Below are 20100 nucleotides of genomic sequence, written 5' to 3'. Positions count from 1 at the left end.
ACATTGTGACATGTCGCAATTCTAATTCATGATATCTACAACTCAATTCTCACTAGTAAAAATGTTAATTCTTGATATCAATAATTCTATTCTTACTAGTGACAAAGTTCATTTATGATCTCTATAATTGTTCTAACATTACAGATATCATAAATTCATTCTAGATATCTAAAATGCAATTCTTACTAGTCGAAATTACATTATTGATATCTTGACCTGGAATTATTACATGTAAGAATGTAATTACAGATATCTTGAATTAACATTTCAACATGTCAAAATTAAATTTTGACATGTTGAAATGTAATTTCCACAATTAAAAACTAAATTGCTACTTGTCAGCCAGACTGTTTTAATGTTAAAAGGGCTTGCCATATCCCTGAGCCCATGAAGTCCAGGTGCAAGTGACTTACTCTGTCACTTGCAAAGGTACAGACGTAGAGGTACAAAGGCCTACTCTTTCTTGTGGAAAAAAAAAAAAGAATAACAAAGGGTAGGATGAACTCAAATAACATGTAAGACCATTGTCATTTGTTATAGGCTACCTTATATTAACAGTAATGTCGTAGACTCGATCGGCTGGTCTGATCCATCCACTCCAACCCCTCTAATGAGACGCACAGGCAGTTTTGGGATTGTGGAAAGTGTCCCACGAGTGTGATGCTGCTGAGAGTGAGTGAAGCAGGGCGTCGCCTTGTAGGCTATAAGACTCGGAGGCAAATATACAGTCATTCCCTGCAGGTGGACATTATTGGGTAAAACACTCTGTGAATAATATCCATATACACAAAGACTCACTGTATAGCCTACTGGCCGCTAATGTGTGTGCTTGTGTTGATACATCATGCACAGCACAGTGATATGTAAAGCATCTTCATTTGTCTTCATAGTCCTGCCGGAAGCTTTCACAAACTAACGCGTAGATGTACCAGAAAGCTGTTCACGTAACAGACGGTGTGGCTTGGCTGCCACACGGAGAGTCGCAGATCACGTTGTTTAAAGAACAGTGAGTGATTTTATGCTGCACTACGTCCACAGACGTCTCTGCTTATCTTGACGTCAGGAGAAGCCTAAGCGCACCAGCACAGCAACCACATCGCTCCCAGCGGGAAGGAGAGCACATCACAGCTACACATCGCCATTTAGGTACGTTTTATCCTCGTATTTCATCACATTTAATGCATGAACAGCCTTCTTTTGGTGACAAAAACTCTGCAGTGTCCATGTCGCATTTCTGCAGCCTGCTGATTTAAGCCAAAGATGCTGCCTTCCTTTGACTGTCGTACCCTTGAGCTCTGCAGCAAGGCTCGCACACCCACACTGTCTTTCCTTTCCCCTAGCCTTTGCTTGTGCGATCACCGACACGAAATCGAACTCATATCGGTAATGCAGACATATTGCACCGGCGAAACGTTTTAATTCCCACTCAACCTCCTGCTTGTCATTCACGCCCTGCAGCCTTCATGCAGAGCAGAGCTGCAAATGTTTCTCAGAGGAATAGCTTCAGCTTCCTTAAATGACAGCTCTTGCATTGGTAGATTTTGCTTTAATGTGTAAAAGCATTCTAGTTGTTTAATGCTTCAGATGTTAAATATAGAACAGGTCCTTCAGCTGGTTTCCGCCTCTACAGACCATGCACTTATTTTATGAGATGGTTTCATATGTGGTCCCTCTTCTGCTGCACTGTTTGCCCTACTTTCAAGATGTTATGAGTTGCTATTTCTTATTACCTGATGGTTGTCAGTAACTGTAGTCGTTGTGGGTTGTGGCTTCATAGCTTTAAGCTGTGGTCATGTCTTCTTGTATGTGTGCAGGTGTAATTTTGTCTTGATCAATTTCCTGTTGATGCTTTTATTCTTATTCATTAATTATTTTAATTCAATAACATTTTGCTTCACCGTACAAAAGTTATTTTAATCTAAATCCCCGTGTGTCAGATATAAAGTAGAGCACAAGAGCAAAGATTTTCAATTAGTAAGAGACTACAGCTTCTTTATTTTCTTTTTCATTAATACAGTAGATTAATCAGTCATCTTTCTTATATAACTGTAGTATGTTTGTCTTGGCATTAGGGCTGCACAATAAATCGCAATTTTATCCGAATTGCGACATGAGCATTCATAATAAACACATCACAAAAGTCAGATTTTATATGAAAAAAATAGAATAAAACAGTTATAGTGTAGCCTATCAATGCGTTGTCCCTCAGCTGGTACATGTTAACAGTTGGATGGAGGCCTGGGTGTACAGTAATCGTCATGCTTTCAAATCATTTCTATTTAGTCAGATGAAGCCCAAATTTGTTGTCAGCTATCCTCACATTATTTGGTGCCACTTAAGTGGAGAAAAAAATAGTTTTGGGGGGATATTATGCAAATACAGGTATGGTGAAAAACATGAAGGACAGCAGATAGACGTAGAAACTGTGCTGCATGCACTGTTCATTTTTGATAATTTATTGAAGGTCGTATCCTTATTGCGATTTTGAACGATGTTGCCTCACATCTCATATCTTTCTCATATCGTGCCTACTTGGCATCCAGTCCAATTAAACTTAGTGGTCTAAGAAATACAAGCATGAGCCGTGAAGCAGAACAATTTACATGAAAAATCAATGGTTTATTTAATGGAAGAAGAATTATGCTACAATCAAATCAGTCAACCAAACTGTGATGGACATATTGAACTATTACTGACGCAGAGTACCACTCTAAGTCATTTAATTAATTGCATTAAGCAGTGCATGAGTGCACATTGACTGTTGTATAATATTTCAAGTCAAGTCTTATCTACTCTTCTCCCCACTGTGCTGTAGAATAATTGTAGCAGGATAATGAACGTTGTTGCCTTTTAGGAAACTGCTGTCTTGTCTTCATCAAAAGCCTCGGTCTCTTTAACAAATTTGTATCATTGAGTGATCTGGTTTTGATAACACAATGCAGCATAACTTGATTTTGAGTCTGTTTTAATTCTGTTCTTTTGCCCTGCAGCTGTAGTGTGGTGAATCCGATCCACGTTGTAGAATGCCTCTCGGAGAGGATGGAAATGGATGGAAAAAGAAGACATCAGACATCAAAGAACATTATGACTTCAAAGAAGTGCTGGGAACGTAAGTTGCTCTGATAGATACTATAGCGCTGGTTTCAGGGTGAGGTTGGATTACCTGAGGGGATAAAGTGGGGCCAACTGCACCCGAGGCCAAAGTCCTTTGAGGGTCCAGAACACCTCAGCTTGTCTCAGTCGCTACATCAAATAACAAGGACACTTTTTTATGAAAGGTACAATGATCTTGACTTTCAAATAGGCTGAATATAACATATTTAAGCTCCACTATTGTGCTGGTTGCTAGGTTGCGATGGATGCCTTGAAGTGAGATGTATCACAAAACATCATCGGCATATCTAGAAACCAAATTTAGGATGCTTTAATTTGAACTGGATGAGCTGACTCTTAAATGCTGTGATGTCTAGAGACACTTTGCCAAATCTGTTCTTTATATATGTTGTTGTTCTAACATTGTCCTTAAAATGGAATTTACCAAAAGTTGGCAAAACAACTGACGAAAATTGTTTTGCCAAAAAGTTGGAGAGTTGGAGGGGTTAAAAGCAACTCATTCGTTCCCCGTCTGTCCATGCTGTCATGGCTGCCATATTAAAGTCTGGACTCCAAAGGAACATGAGTCACATTTTGGACGGGTCTGTCACTTTTTTTTTTTTGACTCAGACTTGTCTTATTCTTGGCTTTTGTTTGATGCTGACTCAACTGTTTCCCTTTTGCTTAGAAGCATTCATGAATATTTCCCTGGTCAATCTGACCTTCTGAGCCTTTAAAAAGTCTATGGAGAACAGAACTTTATATGGACTGGTCAAAGGCAATATAAAGCAAACAGCAGAATAGTAAACAAACATAGCCATGCTGTCCACAAGTTTAGAATGACACTGCCAAATCAACCGTTACTTGTGTTCTCTTCGCGCATACCTTTTTGTTTGTGTGACTGGTTACAAATGAGTGTGTTTATTACTGAGCATTATTGTCTGTTTAGTTGTTCTTCCTTCCTTTTTGTGAGCCTAAGTAACTTTATTTCCAATTTCATACTGAACGAACCACTTTGACTTTAATAGCTAAGAGCAGATTCACACTGGGAACTTTAACGAGCCATACAATACAGATGTCGTATTGTATTTGTTGTAAAGAAAGTTTGGTCTTCATAATAATTCTGACATTATGAAAGAAGCAAGTGAGACAAACATTTGTCTTCAAGCCCTTTTTTCATCCGGCCACTTTCCCTGAGACTACATTCAGCTGTTCTGTCTTACCGCCTACAAGTATCACATATACTATTCACACCAGAAAACACAATGAAACCTGTAATTGAAAAAAATTGAATCTGTCTTTTTTTTTTATGTATTCAAACCAGCTGCACCATCCTCTGCACATCAGATTATTGATTTGGAAGACGTGAGAGAAAGCAGAACAAGAGCAAACTTAAGCTTGGACCTAAGTCAGGTTCTCATATACTGCAGCTGTCGCCTTAGAATTGTGTGAAAAACATAATTGTATGAAAACTCAAATGATTCTTTGATAGGCAAGAGGTCTTGTTGCAACCCTTCAATTCATTTTACCTTTATGTTGACAACGATTGCTTTAGTTATTGCAACTCCAAAAACAGACTATTCACTTTCAAATTAGGATTTATTACATCTTCTTTTAGCTTTAAACTGCTAAATTAATCTTCATTCAGTGGGTAAATGTTGCCTTGCAGCCAGTAATAGTAAGGGCTGGTCTCACAGCGACCTGTGACTGTACTCTCCAGGGGTACAGGACTGAGCCCAGATGGCCAGGCGGCACCCCTCCAACCCCCCGCTAAGTACAAGTGACCTCGCACACATCCACCTGTGATGACATGAATGCGCCATATGGAGTGTGGTTGTTTTCTGTCTTCCCTAAATCACACCTGCTTCCCCAGAGAGGCAGAACAGAATCAGATTTTAATGACTTTGCTACTCTGGTCCCCATCCAAAAGTGAAACGGCAGTGGGTAGATGACGAGGCTGTCTGGTTCTGTGGAGTACTGTAGGAGGACATCAGATAAGGCTCCATCAGTCTCTGTCTGTTTATTTGAAGGATGCATAGCTGCTGCTAAATCATGATAACCTCTGTTTTGAATTTACTACAACTCACAAGAACTCAAAACAGCCATTTTAATTTGTAGTATAATATTTAAGGTTATGTAACACGGACTCAAAAGAGCGTTGCCAGGATTCCACATTCCCATATTTCAGGAAAAACATGAGGGGAGAAAAAAGCTATAGTAATATTTTCTTCCCTCCTGTCATTGTAGTTGGACCTGGCAGAGGGCAGAATTAATGTGTTGAAGGAAAGCTCCTTATGCTCGGAAGGCAGATTACAGAGGAGCTTTATCCAGGAATTCAGTGTGTGAAGTTAATTGATTTATGTTGAAATATTATATTCCAATCCAGCTCATTCTCGCAGTTCTACTCCTGTTTAGAGTCCACTTCAGGACAAGCTGTCCTCAGGGTGGCCTTAGCAGATAAAAGAATCCCCACCTCTACAGTTAGCATGTCTGTCACCATTTGCCCACATACATTTTTAAATTTGAATTTCCAAACATGACTCTCCTTTCAAAATGCTATTTTTGAGGAGGAAAGAAACCACACAGACAAAGGAAATAGTTTGGAAATAAGTCTTTCGTGATGGGCCCTTTAAGGAGTTAAGATTCAGTTTTTAAGCGTTGCAGTCAGTCAATATGGTACCTCATATCTGATCATGTATTTGTCAAATAAAGGCGAAACACCACAAACACATTTAGTGACATTCATGTACTCTGGATTTCTTTACTGTGATATGGAAGCCACCCAGACAGTTTTTGTAAAAACAGAAGGAGAGAGCAAAGCAGCTCACCCAAGTTGTTGGGTTATTGTTGTAAACACTAGAATGGTCCGCTGATTTACCTTTCACTGTCACCCTAACCCTGTATCTTTACAGTTTGATTTAATGTCCCATGAAAATATGCTTATATTGTAACTTTGGTCATTGACTTATAAGTAAGGACAGATAAGTAAGACTTATAAAGGCATGAGTTGTGATATTTATGGATGCACTTGCACCTGATTTGTCATGACAGAAATGAAGAGCATGTGCCCTGTTAACAAAATTGTTTAGACCTCAACCACGTGTGGAATTAAATGTATGGCTGATGCTGAGCTCTCCTTTTAAATCTCTCCTCTATTGAACATTACCAAACCAAATCGTTACCTGTTACATATACAGAACTTGGTAAAAAAAAATACCTGCAAAGGTCTACAGAATTTGGTGTTGATTCTCAGTTTCAGCAGCAGTGCTGGCAACCCTCTCAAAGCTTCTGATTGCAATATCAAAGGCTATATTGTCATAGGCTAGATTTTTTAACGATCCTTTGTCATCAGGAAGGACATCGGTGAAAGTTCAAATATACAGAATATGTTTGACACAAGATATAAATGTGATGGAAACAAAAGATAGTTATGAAATGTAACAGTAATAAAATGAGGAGCACAGGCCTCTTAAGGCATATACACCCTTTTTATTTTATTAAAATCCTCAAGCAAATAACTGTTATTGGTAGAGACATATTCCCAGAACTATAGCAATAATTTCAATATACAATGTTGCCTACAGTATACATAAAGCATCAGCATCTCAGATTTCCATTTTTGTGATTATTGGGGTGTCTGTTATTTTTGGTTTAATGCCTAACTGAACAATAACATTCACTTACTCATCTGATGCTCGTTCATGAGTCTGGTAAGGATGCAAAATGCAATAGGTTCCTCCCTGTCCCTTTTGCTACATCTTTCCACCAACTTCAATGTAAATCCAGCCAGAACTTGATATATAATTCTACTTTCATTCAAGATATAGAACCAAGAACAGAACTTTTTTTGGTGGAGGTAGATACTTAAAAAGAAACACACGATGGAGGCTTGCTTTAACAGTCACTTTCCTGGCTGTGTATAATGTGCATAAACATTGTGACCCTGAAGTTCCAAACACTTTTAGAAAGCACTCGTGCTGTTAGGTGGGTTTATAGTGAAGAGTTGAGGAGTTAAGAGGTTTGACCTACACATGTTTTTAGTGAAGGAAATACAAATGTACTTTTAACATATTATTTGTGAATGGTCTTGTCCCAGTGTTTTTGAGATGAATATATAAAACTATTTTTCATAATCAGGCTGTTGTAAGAATGACTGGAGAATATTTGGAGTGGGGTTGTGCTGTGACCTAGAGATGTTTTGTACACTAATCTCCTCCCTGCCCTCTCTTTTCCTCTCTCAAAAACACACATAAATACACACTCACAAAATGGATTAAGCTAAAAAGAGAAAGCTTTTTTTGGGACTTGGAGACATGTTGGGGTTGAAGGGAGCGCTAGCATCCGATGGGATCGATAGAGTGATGGATGTGTAAGTGTCTGCAGCAGGTTGATAGATGATGAATGGTTTTATTTAAAAAAACACGAGTTAATGATTTCTTCCATTGCAGCAAACATCAATTATTTTGAGTGCAAAGGGATTTATTATTATCACATTCTTGATCCTTGAATTGCTGCTGCTAACGTTGCCTTGAATTACGTACAAGCTTGGCTTTCATAAAAAAGTCTTTATCCAGTGTTGAATTAAAACTGTAAAACCGCAGAGCATATTGAAGTGAGTAATACATCATATAATACAACTTACTGATGGCATCTGAATATTTGTGGTCATTTTGCTAAAGGTGTTGGCCGACCTTGAACAAAGAATTGATTGCAGACGTGCACTTGAAGTCTTCAGGTCTGCATTGCACTTGTAGAATGTTGTAAGCTTTTTATTGTCAAATATTTTCTTATTGAATGATGCCAAAGATTACACTTCATTGCAGATGTACAAATTACTTAAAACATTTTTAGGTAAGATATTTCCAAAGATTTGAGTGGTGCAACTGAATTATATAGCTTGTCAGACTAAAACTAGCAAGAAGTCACTCAAAATGAAGGGAGGACTTTTCTCACAGTTTGGAACATCTGGTGTAACTCACTATTTAGTAAGTGTTAACATGTCTTCACGAGTTCAACCTTCATGTATATTCTTTGGAAATTGGCGCCACACAATGTACTTCTAAAAATCTGATGTGTCAATCAATCAATGTAATGATGAGTGTTGAGTACTAGAAAACTGAACCAACTGATCAAGCTAATGCTAGCTTCTTAATGTATCACCTGGCTTAAAGCTCCTGTGAGGAGTTTTTAGCTGGTAGTGAAACAGTGTGAAATTAATACTGATGTCTCTTTATGAACATCAAAAGCAAAGGGGACCATCAGTGACACATTATTTTATTTCTATATTGTTAATATTATTGTACGAAACAGCTGCAGGGGGGTAGGTGTCAGATGAAGTGATTGACTGCAGGCTGCAGAAACAGACTATTTTTCCACAGTAAAGATTGCCAGTTAGGTGATTTTTTTTGTTATTGTTGAATACTTACACATACGGAGCAAGAAAAAAGTTCCTCACAGGAGCTTATGTAAAGAATTTATCATAATATTAAATATGATTGACAAATCTGACCCAAATCTGCCAAAATCAGGGAATATTTAAAAAAAAATCATAACGAGGTATATCTATAGAACAAATCCTGCGTCTCCACTGCCAGTAGGAAAACCATCGTGCAATCTACAATTATGCCTTTTAGGGGTACATATGTATCGGAATCGGATCTGAACTGAAAAAAAGTGGATTGGTGCATCTCTGATGAAATCCCTTCAGAAGAAGTTAGCCATCAAACCTAGCTGATCTACAGATAGGCCTAACTGTATGTCAATGTCTATCTTGAGTTTGTTTACAGCTTACAGTGCAGCATTATTCTAAGTAGCCAATTCGACTAACAGCACGTCACATTAAACATCATTATAATGTAGTGTAAGGTGAAGCCTCGAAGACATTTCAGACTGAATTAAGAGCACACTTATCAAAAGCACTGAGAGACGCTGACAGCGATATGAGAGCGTGTGAATCAATATTTTCCCATAAGGACAGCTGGGATTTCAGTGTCTCCCAACAACAACTTGGATCTGTGTGTGTGTATGAGAGAGAGAGAGTGATGGAGAGGATGTGTGCAGAGAACCATGCTGTTGTGTCCATGTTGTGCTGATGGCTGTGGGGCAGACACCATCACACTGTTACAGATGCATGATAAACAGACACAGGACAGTTATGTAATGCTTCATCTGTCCGTGTCTGTGTGTCTGTCTGTGTTTGCGTGTCTGTCTGTCTGAATATGTATCTGTTTAAAAATCAAAAAAAGGCTAAAATATTTTGTGCGAGTCTAGTTAATCAATACAAAAACAAAATGACCTTCAGCTATTGTGCTTCAGAACAAGGACTCATAATCTTGTAATTTATCTAATAACTTATTGACTTATTTCTTCTTAACTCGTCACTTCAGTGCAGCTACAGTAGCTTCCTCTTTTCTCACTTCTAGTGTTTCTGTCCTGAAACCTCCTGAGTGCAAACCCCTACTGAGTCGAGTAGAAATTAGCAACTGGGTAGTTAATTATAATGTGTCTCACAGCAACAGCAGCAAACTCTTTGTACAAGCATTTTTTTAAATTGTATGAGTAGTATAATTAATGCATGGATCAGGTCATAGACAAGACTTGAGTCCAAAATACTAATCAGGGTTTTACAGTAGAATAAGCACTCAATGAATTGCTGAAAATGATATCTTGACATAATGTGTATTGTATTTATTGCTAATGTGTTTTAGTCAATGGAGAATCAACGAAAACAAATTATTGTCACAAACCAAGAAATTTGACAATGTGATCATATATCATTTACTCCACTGATAGTTTTGTCACTGTCATCTTTAAGTTTTCAAAAAATTATTTAAATTAGTTATTGTGGTGTAGGTTATGATTTGTGACTTTTCTCTTTTTCTAAAGGTTTATTTTAGAGAAAAGACAGGGGATAGAGTCAGAAATCAGGGTGAGAAAGAGTGGGGAATGATATGTTAGGCCACAGGTCAAATTTGAGCTGAGGCCGCCCGTTTAGAGGACTTTAGCCTCCGTATATGGGGTGTGCGCACTAACCACTAGGCTACTGGCGCCTTCCTGATTTGTGACATTTCTGTTAGAATTGTTTTTATTTGTTAGCGAATTTATAACTCTTTTGCTACAAAAGGCACTGCGTACCACTTTTGTTGAGGACAGCCATAATGACCATTGATTCATTTTGATGCTAACTAGCTTAACCTTGCTAGCTTAAGCTAAAATGTAAATCAACAAAAGGATATTCCTGAATAACAACGCGAAGACTCATATGAAAATAATCCCTCTCTATCATAAGACCTATTAGAAGTGTGTGTCAGTTTTATCAAAGACACTTCCCTGCCTGTGTTTTCTTACATCATTATGTTCAGGACATTTTTGAGTGACAACCTTTGGGCAGTCGATATGTATTCCCAAGCCAATAACATAAGGGACTCAAACAAACTTGGAAACCAGGTGCCAGATTGTACACATGCATCTAAGGGGAAGCTAATATTATCATTGGGCCAGGGAGGAGGGTCCACTTTTTGAATAGTTTGTTTACAACAAAAACAAACAGCTCTCATTGTGCCTTTTATATTTCCCTAACAAAAAAATAATGTTGTTGGATTTGAAGTAAAAAGCCAAACCTTCTAGGGCGCTATAGCGTAGTGGTTAGTGGGCGTGCCCCATGTACACGGCCTGTGGTCCTCCTGACGGGTGACCCGGGTTTGAATCCGACCTGTGGCTCCCTTCCCGCATGTTGTTCCCCCTCTCTCTCCCTTCTGGTTTCCGACTCTATCCACTGTCTTATCGCTAAAATAAAGGCATAAAAAGCCCAAAAATAGACCTTTAAAAGAAAAAGGCAAACATACTCTCCTTCCTACTATTTTAAACATCCACTAAGATTGTATAGATTTCCACTCACCAATAATAGAAGATTGGTGCTTTTGACCCTCTGAGGGAATCTTGCCCGTTAATACTGGAGGTTTAAACACATTAAAATGCTTTTACTGGTCGATGACTGTGGGAGCTTTATACAATTTGGCCCGGAGATTATTTTCAGGACTTTTAAGCGAATGAAACACAAGATGTGAGTGAGAATCGTCTCTCCTCATGTGCATGAAACGCTTCTGCTGCGATGGTTCGTTGAGCACAAGATGGCCACAGTACAAAGACATCTCAGGGATTACCACAGCTCCACACTGAGCGTTTACTATGACAACAGCATCCATCCTTTTCCTTTCAACGTCGCGTACTTAAGTTGAGCTCCTCACATCCTCCACAGTGTGACAGAGGGACAAAGAGGAGGAAATATTTGCCAGGACATGAACATTGAACTTCCACTGTGCATTGCATGACAGCGCCATTTCATTCACATGTGAAGGATCCCTGCGGTTGCTAACAATGTGCGTGTGTGTGTTCATGCCTCCTCCTGAGCTCCCTCCCACACTTCTGGAGGGAGACTGTGTAAATACACACTATTCTCCCCTCTCAACATCACGATAATCCATAACGCAGTCTAGTCTCCCTCAGAATCTACATTTACTCTATCTATTATTCAACGGATTAAAAATAGTTCCCTTTTTTTTACAACAACTGATATTACTAAAAATGTCTTGATGTGACTATTGCTTCACCTCCTGAGCTTTCTCTCAAACCCCCAAAAACCTGTCATCATTTTGAATTATTTATATGAACACCACTCACACTCACAGAAATCATTTTAGCACACACACACACACACATACACACACACACACACACACACACACACACACACACGCACACACACACACAGATGGCTGAATGGAGGGTATTTTGAGATCTTTTTTAAAAAGCTCTGTTGTTGTGGGTAGTTGGGAGACCTTTTTTTAAGTTCTAAAGGCTCCTTAAAATCTTATAAATGGACTTTTTTTTGCGTGGGAGTCAAACAAAATAATGAATTGGCACTAAAATAAAAAGGAGAATATTCTATCTTTTTAGTGGCTTTGTTTTTTTCTTTCAACCCATCAGCCTGAGAAGAATAAATCCTACACTGTCCATTTCACCCCTCACTCCCACACATTCCTTTTCTTCTCTCCTTTGTCTGCATAATTTGTGTGTGTGTGTGTGTGTGTGTGTGTGTGTGTGTGTGTGTGTGTGTGTGTGTGTGTGTGTGTGTGTGTGCGTGCCTCTGTTTTAGGGGAGCTTTCTCAGAGGTGGTTCTAGCCGAAGAGCGGGGGACCCAGAGGCTTGTGGCCATCAAGTGCATCCCCAAGAAAGCGCTGGAAGGCAAAGAGAACAACATCGAGAATGAGATCGCCGTACTGCACAGGTGAGTTCACCTGAGTTCCTCGCCACGTGTCCAGCTTCAGGAACAGATTCGGTGTTATGTGCAAACAGATGCAGAATTCATGCAAGGGGTCAATTGAATGTGTGACTAAATAAATGCATGGTGTCAGTAGAAACAGTAGGATTGTGCACCGGAAATGTCAGGAGTAAAGAAGATAGACCTATTTTTAGTGTCCCTGTTGCCAGGGCAACTGCACACAGAGGCGGAGATGGTGTGGAGTTCCCCGCAGCAGTATTGAAGAAAGAGAAGAGACAGAGAGGTTGGAGATGTGGGGGGGGAGAAAGATATGGAGGAAAGGGAGGAGTGGAGTTTTGCCAAATTCTTAAAGCCAGCATGGAATCAATCAGAGAGAAATGTTTGCTAGAGAAAGTAAAATAAATGATCTGATCTAAAGGAGTTCTCTGATTCAACTACTAGTGACATTAGCCTCTCTCAGCTTCTGTTGTGTGACACAGATGGGGTGTTCACATGCTCTTAACTTGCCTTGTGAGCCAGGAGATTGGCCTGACAGTCTGATGGCTGATTCATAACAATGAATTGTTGTTGCAATAACAATATGAAGTGCAGCAAACAAAAATGAAAGACTACATATCAGCTCAAACTCTCTCTCAAAATTTCTCTCTATGTGCTTTTCCATCATTTTTCCATCAAAAACGGCACCAATTTGTACGTCTGAAGGTAGCTGATAGCTTTTCCTTATAAAGTAATTTTTCTTATTTATTGATTTTTCTTAGTTATTTTTTTGCAAATGCTCACATTGCAATGGCAAATAAACTGCAGCCATGGAGTCTAGCATGTGTTGTAGTCATTTTTGTCAAACCCTAATGCTGTAATCTCCAAAGCTGTTCTTTGTTAAAGCTTCTAGCTGCACACACTGAGCATTTTCTTGTTTCCCAGAAAGAGGTTTTCAACTGAATCTAAATCTCCTCTGTTTGATCTGAGAGGCATTTTTTTCGTTCACATTTTTCCGAGATCAGGGCAAACTAATAGGTGTGATCCGAACTGACTGTAGGCTTTCCATAGAAGAGAGGGAACGGAGCACTCTAAAGTCTGAATTATGTAGCAAGAATGCCATCTGGTGTCCAACTGACAGTTAGCATTAGAGAAATGTGGCTCAATTAAAAATGCAACATGTCTTATCGAATATCTTTTTTCCCCCCCATTTTATCATCCGCAGAATACAGCACCCAAACATTGTGTCACTGGAGGACATCTTTGAAAGTACATCTCATCTATATCTTGTCATGCAGCTGTGAGTTCTGCATCCTTTACATAACACAACAGACTATTAGATAACAGATCACATGCATTTCAAGTAGCACGTTTTTTTGTTTTAAGCAATGAAATATTGCTATCAAAGGATTGTGGTTAATCAGTTTGTAAGTTCACATCTTAATTATCATCCCATTTCCCTTTTTAAGCTTCAAAATAATAATATAATGTTGTACGGTTTTTCCACCATTGTAAATTCTTCTGTTTCCCTTTGAAACTATAAAAAAAAAGATTTTTCCACATTTATTGTTATATATATTTCTAAGTATCTCTTATGTATTATATTTAGTATGCTCAAAACTATTGTCTTGTCTATTTTTATTTAAGCACATTTCTATTTAGACTCAGATTTTTTGGTGAAAATGTGTTTTTCAAAGTACTCCTAAGGTTGAATTAATATTTGATATTACAGCATCAATTTGTTATCAGTGGTAGGTAGATGCTTGTTGAAGGGGTTTGAACTAGAGGTTTAATTTATGTTTTTTAAAAAATTACTATTTGGCTGTTTTCCCTGATTTTCGCCTGGCAGGGTGTCCGGAGGTGAGTTGTTCGACCGGATCGTGGAGAAAGGTTTCTACACAGAGAGAGATGCCAGCCAACTCATCCACCAGATCTTAGATGCAGTCAAATATCTCCATGACATGGGGATCGTTCACCGAGACTTGAAGGTATCACTGCTCAAGGAAGACAGGAATGGATCAGCTCCTTCTGGCCTGCAGTTGATCCCTTCTCTATAAACGTAAACCTTCTCCTTCTTGTTTTTTTGCAGCCAGAGAATTTGCTGTATTACAGTATGGACGAAGACTCCAAAATCATGATCAGTGACTTTGGTCTGTCCAAGATCGAGGGGGCAGGAAGTGTCATGTCCACAGCGTGTGGTACTCCAGGATATGTGGGTAAGTCAGACTCTCTTCTCCCCTCCTCCCCTGCCCCTCATCTCTTTCATAAGAGCTCAGCTCTTCTGTTTGAGCTCAACTCCCCTCTTTATTCATGCCTGTGTGAGAGGCTCTTTCATCCACTGCTCAGTCAATTGTAAGTGTTTCAGAAGGGTTCTTACCTGTTTAACGTGACCTAACAGACCATATGGTAGGACTGAGAGGTTAAGATTACTTGAATTTACTCTCACTGCTGCGCTGTGTTGTATTTATTTCCACTTGTTCCTGATGACTCCTGTGTGTGTGTGTGTGTGTGTGTGTGTGTGTGTGTGTGTGTGTGTGTGTGTGTGTGTGTGTGTGTGTGTGTGTGTGTGTGTGTGTGTGTGTGTGTGTGTGTGTGTGTGCGCGTGTGTGTTTGTGGTTCACAGCTCCCGAGGTTCTCGCTCAGAAGCCGTACAGCAAAGCGGTGGACTGCTGGTCGATAGGAGTTATTTCTTACATTCTGTGAGTCTGAGCTACTTCATCTTTGGGCGGTAAAGTAAAGAGACCGCCGTTTCCCTAATTCTGACTTTGTTCTGAATCTTCCTCAGGTTATGTGGATATCCTCCATTTTATGATGAAAATGATGCCAAGTTATTCGAGCAGATTCTCAAAGCAGAGTATGAATTTGACTCTCCGTACTGGGATGATATTTCAGATTCAGGTATGAACAAAAAACACCTCCCATTTTGACACCACTGAAAAACAGAGTGGTAACTGTAACAACTTGAACTTCATCACTGTCTGCAGCCAAAGACTTTATCTGTCACCTGATGGAAAAAGAGCCTATGAAGAGATACACATGTGAGCAGGCCCTGCAGCATCCATGGTGAGAGGGTCAAAACATTCATTGTCTTTGTATTTAAAGAATAATGAGAAAGATACGCTGAAACTCATCCTTTCGGCAGTAGCTCAGTCTGTAGGGACTTGGCTTGGGAATCGGAGGGTTGCCGGTTCAAGTCCCAGCATGGACCAAGTCTGGAAGTTGGTCTGGTAGCTGGAGAGGTGCCAGTCCACTTCCTGAGCACTGCCGAGGTGCCCTTGAGCAAGGCCCCCTCACTGTGAGACCTCTCCATTAATGCATGTCCACAGGATCCTGTTTGTGGGTGTATTTCGGCCTATGTTTGTGTTCATGTTAGACAGAGTGTAAAATTGAATTTCCCCTTGCAGGATTAATAAAGGATAAATTATTATTATTATTATTATTGTTAATCATTGTGGTTTAGATGTTCCTGTTGAACATCATTTTATGCTTTTGAAAATCAATATTTCTAGGTATTTTTTGACATTTTGCAAACTGAATAAACATGACAAAAAGACAATCCAATAATTGATCATGAATATGACGCATGGCTGCTGCTATAAACGTTTTATTCTCAACAAGCCGTACATTTTTTCTATCAAATCTCCTCTTTCACTACAAAAACGTCTCAGTAATAAAAAGAAATCGCAAAACTTGGAAATTCTCAGAGCTGAAGGTTGACTCAGTTTCAAATATAGTATTCGACACTCCAAGATATTTGGTTTACTCTCTTATCTTCATGACAAAGTTTAGTATCGGATCTTTATATTTGAGAAAATGGAGGCAGCTAATGCTGAGCGTTTTGGTGATACACTTTATCAAGTGCCTCAGTTAACTGTAAACTTCCTTTCATGCTCGTGTACTTTGCAGGATCTGTGGAGACACAGCTCTGGACAAGAATATCCATGAATCTGTCAGTGCTCAAATCAAGAAGAACTTCGCTAAAAGTAAATGGAAGGTCAGTGCAAAGAGCAACCTGCTGATAGAGCAGAATGAAGATTGGCAGGAGTTACTGCACATTCTGTATGCTGGTGCTGTTTTTCTCCATCGCTAGCTGTCAGACATGAAAGCTTTTTTCCCTTTGCTTCCCCCTTCCCTCTCTCTCCATCTCACACTCCGTCCGTGCAGCAAGCATTTAATGCCACAGCAGTGGTGCGCCACATGCGGAGGTTGCAGCTGGGCACGAGTCTCGAGGGACCAAGCCAGATTACTCCCACCAGTCCCTGCCATGGACTTCTGCTCCCGGAGGAAGAGGAGGAGGAGGAGGAGGAAGACGAGCTTGGGAACGGGGAGGAGGAGAGCTGTAAGTGCACAGTTCACTTACGGGAATAAAGCCACACAGGATGTGGTTAAATGTTGGTAAGATAAGCTAGTAACACACATCAAAGTTACTGTGATCACAATTTGTCAACTTGTAAATAGCACTCATGTCAACAGCCAAGCTAATAACAGCTAGGTGACTCGTAGTGCCTTTCACCTTAACAGAGGTAGATATGTTGCTAGTATTTACATAGTTCTGTAGAAGATGAAATCCTCAAAAGATCCTCTAGACTTGCTACTAAATGTTTGTCTTTCCTGCACACTTTATTAGCAGCAATCCTCGGCTACACAATTGTTAATTAACAAGCATCTGTAGAAGAATAAGCAGGCATTTGGTTTGCTGCACTGTGGCTCAAAAATAGATCCCTACAATGCCAGAAACAATAATTTAGCTATTGACTTTTATTCAGAATACGCCACAAAATGACTTTGGAAAATGATTTATTTTGAAAAATATGACTTATTTGAAGCTTGCTTTGCTGGGGACAAGTATTCCTTTTCTCTACACAGGTTCTCTTCATTTTTTTTTTTAAGACTGTTAACGGGAATAGCCTCAAACATAAAAATTAAAACCGCTTTGAAAAATCATCAGAATTAAACTTGAATTTACTTCTTCTTCTTTTTTTTAACCTTCAGTGTCCCACTACGAGGACGGGCGCCGGGGAAGCAACGAGGGCAGCGCAGATCGGGACAGCCTGAGAAGCTGCACTTACTGCTGCCGGCCAGCCAGTCGCGTCTGAGCACAAACTCCCGTTGTCATGGTGACATTGTACCCCTGGAGCGTACAGAGCCCGCCCCGCCCAGTCTGGCCAGGAATGCAGAGCAGCTGTCAGGCAGGGTCCACAAGCAAGCAGGTCACTGTCACAGTGTGGAGAATCATGCCACAAGTTTTATCCCAGAAACCTAACAAAAAAAAAAAAACATCCGTACTCGAGATTCACAGATCAAGCTTATCTTTACTGCAGAACAGAATGCACAGCTGTTTTTTTGAAAAAGGCCTCTCTGCATGATTATCCTGAAATAAACCCTCTAAGCAACTAAACATGTAGTTGTGCCTAATGTAGCTGTAGCAGACAGGGTTCACATTTAAAACAAGTGGCTTCAAGAAGACGATCAGCCTGAAGTCTAACTTGAAGTCAATGCATTAATATAATCTTTCTTTTGGTTTTCTGATTATCCGTCACATCTACCTCTAACTCCAACTGTTGTCAGTCCACACCCTCTACATTAATGGCAGCCTTCTGCCTGACAGGGCACAAAGAGACACACAGTGCTTAAATTTACTCCTGCTTGTCTTGATATCCGTCAGTGTTGCTCAGTGTAGTCACTGACCAGGTAGCTGTTACATAGAGTTCATTTGAAGGCGTGTCTTCACTGCTGATGCCACCAGCCCAGCGTGTTCAGATCGGCCACTCGGTCCTTTTTCTTGTTTAAAGAGGAATTCATGTATATTTTAACCTAGGTCATATTTTTGTTAAGAATAATAGGAGCCTGTAAATGGCAAAAAGAAATACCTTTAGTGGTTCAAACCAGCTCACCTGTGAATGCCCCGAAGGATTACATTGTAGCCATGAAAGCCTTGTTACGGCAATACTGGAGCGATTTCAAAACTGCTAAAACCTAGAACACAAACACCACTAAAAAAAGGGCAGAGGTTAAAAAATACTGGAATTTCCCTTTTTATGGTTTCTGTTTTGTATAAGTATTTACTTCAAAGTCTTTTTGGAAAGAGGAGATGTTTCAGGGTGTTTTGGACTCTATATTCTGGCTCAGACTGGGTTTGCGATGGGTGGTTCTGATATGGAGTGTTTGCATGCTTTTTTTTGGCGGGAAACATCGAAATGTATGAATATCAAGAGAAGACTTTAATTTTTTTTTTTTTTTTAAGTTTTATGACTGTTCTCTTTTCCGAGGCTCAAACTGAGATCCCTGTTATAAACTCACAGGAATCTGACCTCAGAGGAGGAATTGTTTTGAAGGTGCATTCACGCCTATTTAAAAAAATATATATATATATCATATCACGCTCATTCTCTCTGTTCAGTTCCTGACAAGCGTCTGATCAGCCTGCTGTCGGTCTCTGTGTTTGATGCTGAGTGTCAGGGATCTCAGTCTGGGCGCTCTGCCTGCTCTGTGCTGTGCACCTCTAGTGGAAGAAGTTTTGGTCTACTGTTTGCATGACCTGGTTAAATATGTTTACATGAATGATGATCAATTAGTATAAACACACATGAATATTATTACTCTGTTGTATTGAAAAAAAAAATTGTAATACTGTAATTTTGAGCTATATAATGTGAAGTGAGTAACACAAGAAGTAATGTGGTTGACAAAGTACAACACAGCACAGTGGACTTATCATTTGCATCCACTAAGATGGTCAAGTCTCTAACTTTTTTTTCTCGTTTATTTTTCACTCAAATGTTTTTTTTTTCTTCCTGTCAGTTTTCTTGCTGTACATGTAAGAATGATTAAACTATGTATCCCTGTCTGATTCCCAGGCACAAGCAGGAAAAGTATACATAAATTAAAGTGCCAGCCACAGTATAAAACATGGAAATGATGCAGGATACATCTCCTGTCAGCCCTGGAATTAGCCTTCAAGGTTGATTTGTCCTCATCCGCAGTATATAAACCAAAGCCATAAGGGGAAGTAGAGATGTTTAACTCTATATTCAGATACGTTATCTTATGAATTTATGACTCAGATGACGGATGGCAATGTTTCAGCAACTTGTAAAGAAAACAAATCAGAGGCTTTGTTCTCCCCGCAACAACTAGCTAAAGATATAAATCATACTGTTATTTATTTTGGGTATGTCGTCACATTACAGTACTTTTGTTAGCCGTAGAGCTTTAGCCAACAAGCTATTAAAAATATGTTTTGTCCACTTCAAATGAGTTCCCATAAATGTCATTGAAACATACAGGTCCCTCGTGCAGTAAAATAATGGAATCACTCTGGATTTACGTGACTGTAATTGTGGAAAATATGCAAATTGTGTGTGAAGGGCTTCATGTTAAATGTAAGAAAGCCAATGTTGATGACTTTGGCGATTATTTGTTTGGTAATAACCTTATGTTGAACTGAGATTTGTTTCCACTTGACTTTTTTTTAACTTGAAAAAAAAATGCTTGTTTTACCCATTACAAACACATCTAAATGCATAAAAGAAACACCTGTATATTATATATATAAATATAAGTATATATTGTATATCCTTTTTTGTAAAAGCTGTTTTGAGCTACAAATGTATGGATGCAATGCATCATGGGTTATTGAACAAGATGTAAGAAAATACGATTTGTACCCACAGAGTTACGATTGCAGGAATGAAATAAAACTTCCTTGTCTATGCATTGTGTGTTCTGTCGTCATGAAACTGCTTTTAAAG

The 20100-nt window shown here is 39.3% G+C and overlaps 1 protein-coding gene across 2 annotated transcripts; it reads left to right on the top strand.

Moving 5' to 3' along the window:
* Positions 1-920: 920 nt before the first annotated feature.
* Positions 921-20065, top strand: camk1a (calcium/calmodulin-dependent protein kinase Ia). 2 transcript variants are annotated; one of them, XM_061042969.1, is made up of 12 exons: positions 921-1146; positions 2991-3109; positions 12248-12379; positions 13575-13649; positions 14199-14337; positions 14439-14565; positions 14973-15048; positions 15135-15247; positions 15334-15412; positions 16256-16343; positions 16514-16744; positions 17342-20065. In XM_061042969.1, the coding sequence occupies exons 2-11, from the start codon at positions 3024-3026 to the stop codon at positions 16715-16717; spliced, it is 1119 nt and encodes a 372-aa protein (XP_060898952.1). In that variant the 5' UTR covers positions 921-1146; positions 2991-3023; the 3' UTR covers positions 16718-16744; positions 17342-20065. The 2 variants fall into 2 exon arrangements, with proteins under 2 accessions (XP_060898952.1, XP_060898951.1); XM_061042968.1 differs by having other exon boundaries at positions 924-1146; positions 16514-16688.
* Positions 20066-20100: the final 35 nt, after the last annotated feature.

Source organism: Labrus mixtus, chromosome 7 (assembly GCF_963584025.1).
Source record: "Labrus mixtus chromosome 7, fLabMix1.1, whole genome shotgun sequence".
Taxonomy (NCBI): Eukaryota; Metazoa; Chordata; class Actinopteri; order Labriformes; family Labridae; genus Labrus; species Labrus mixtus.
This window is presented reverse-complemented; position numbering and strand designations above follow the sequence as displayed.

Excerpts from the sequence above, each read along its gene's own strand:
- camk1a (XM_061042968.1), top strand. The coding sequence starts at position 3,024 with ATGCCTCTCGGAGAGGATGGAAATGGATGGAAAAAGAAGACATCAGAC. Across the intron at positions 15,049-15,134 it reads GGAGTTATTTCTTACATTCT|GTTATGTGGATATCCTCCAT; the intron begins GTGAGTCTGAGC and ends AATCTTCCTCAG. Across the intron at positions 16,689-17,341 it reads GAACGGGGAGGAGGAGAGCT|TGTCCCACTACGAGGACGGG; the intron begins GTAAGTGCACAG and ends TTTAACCTTCAG.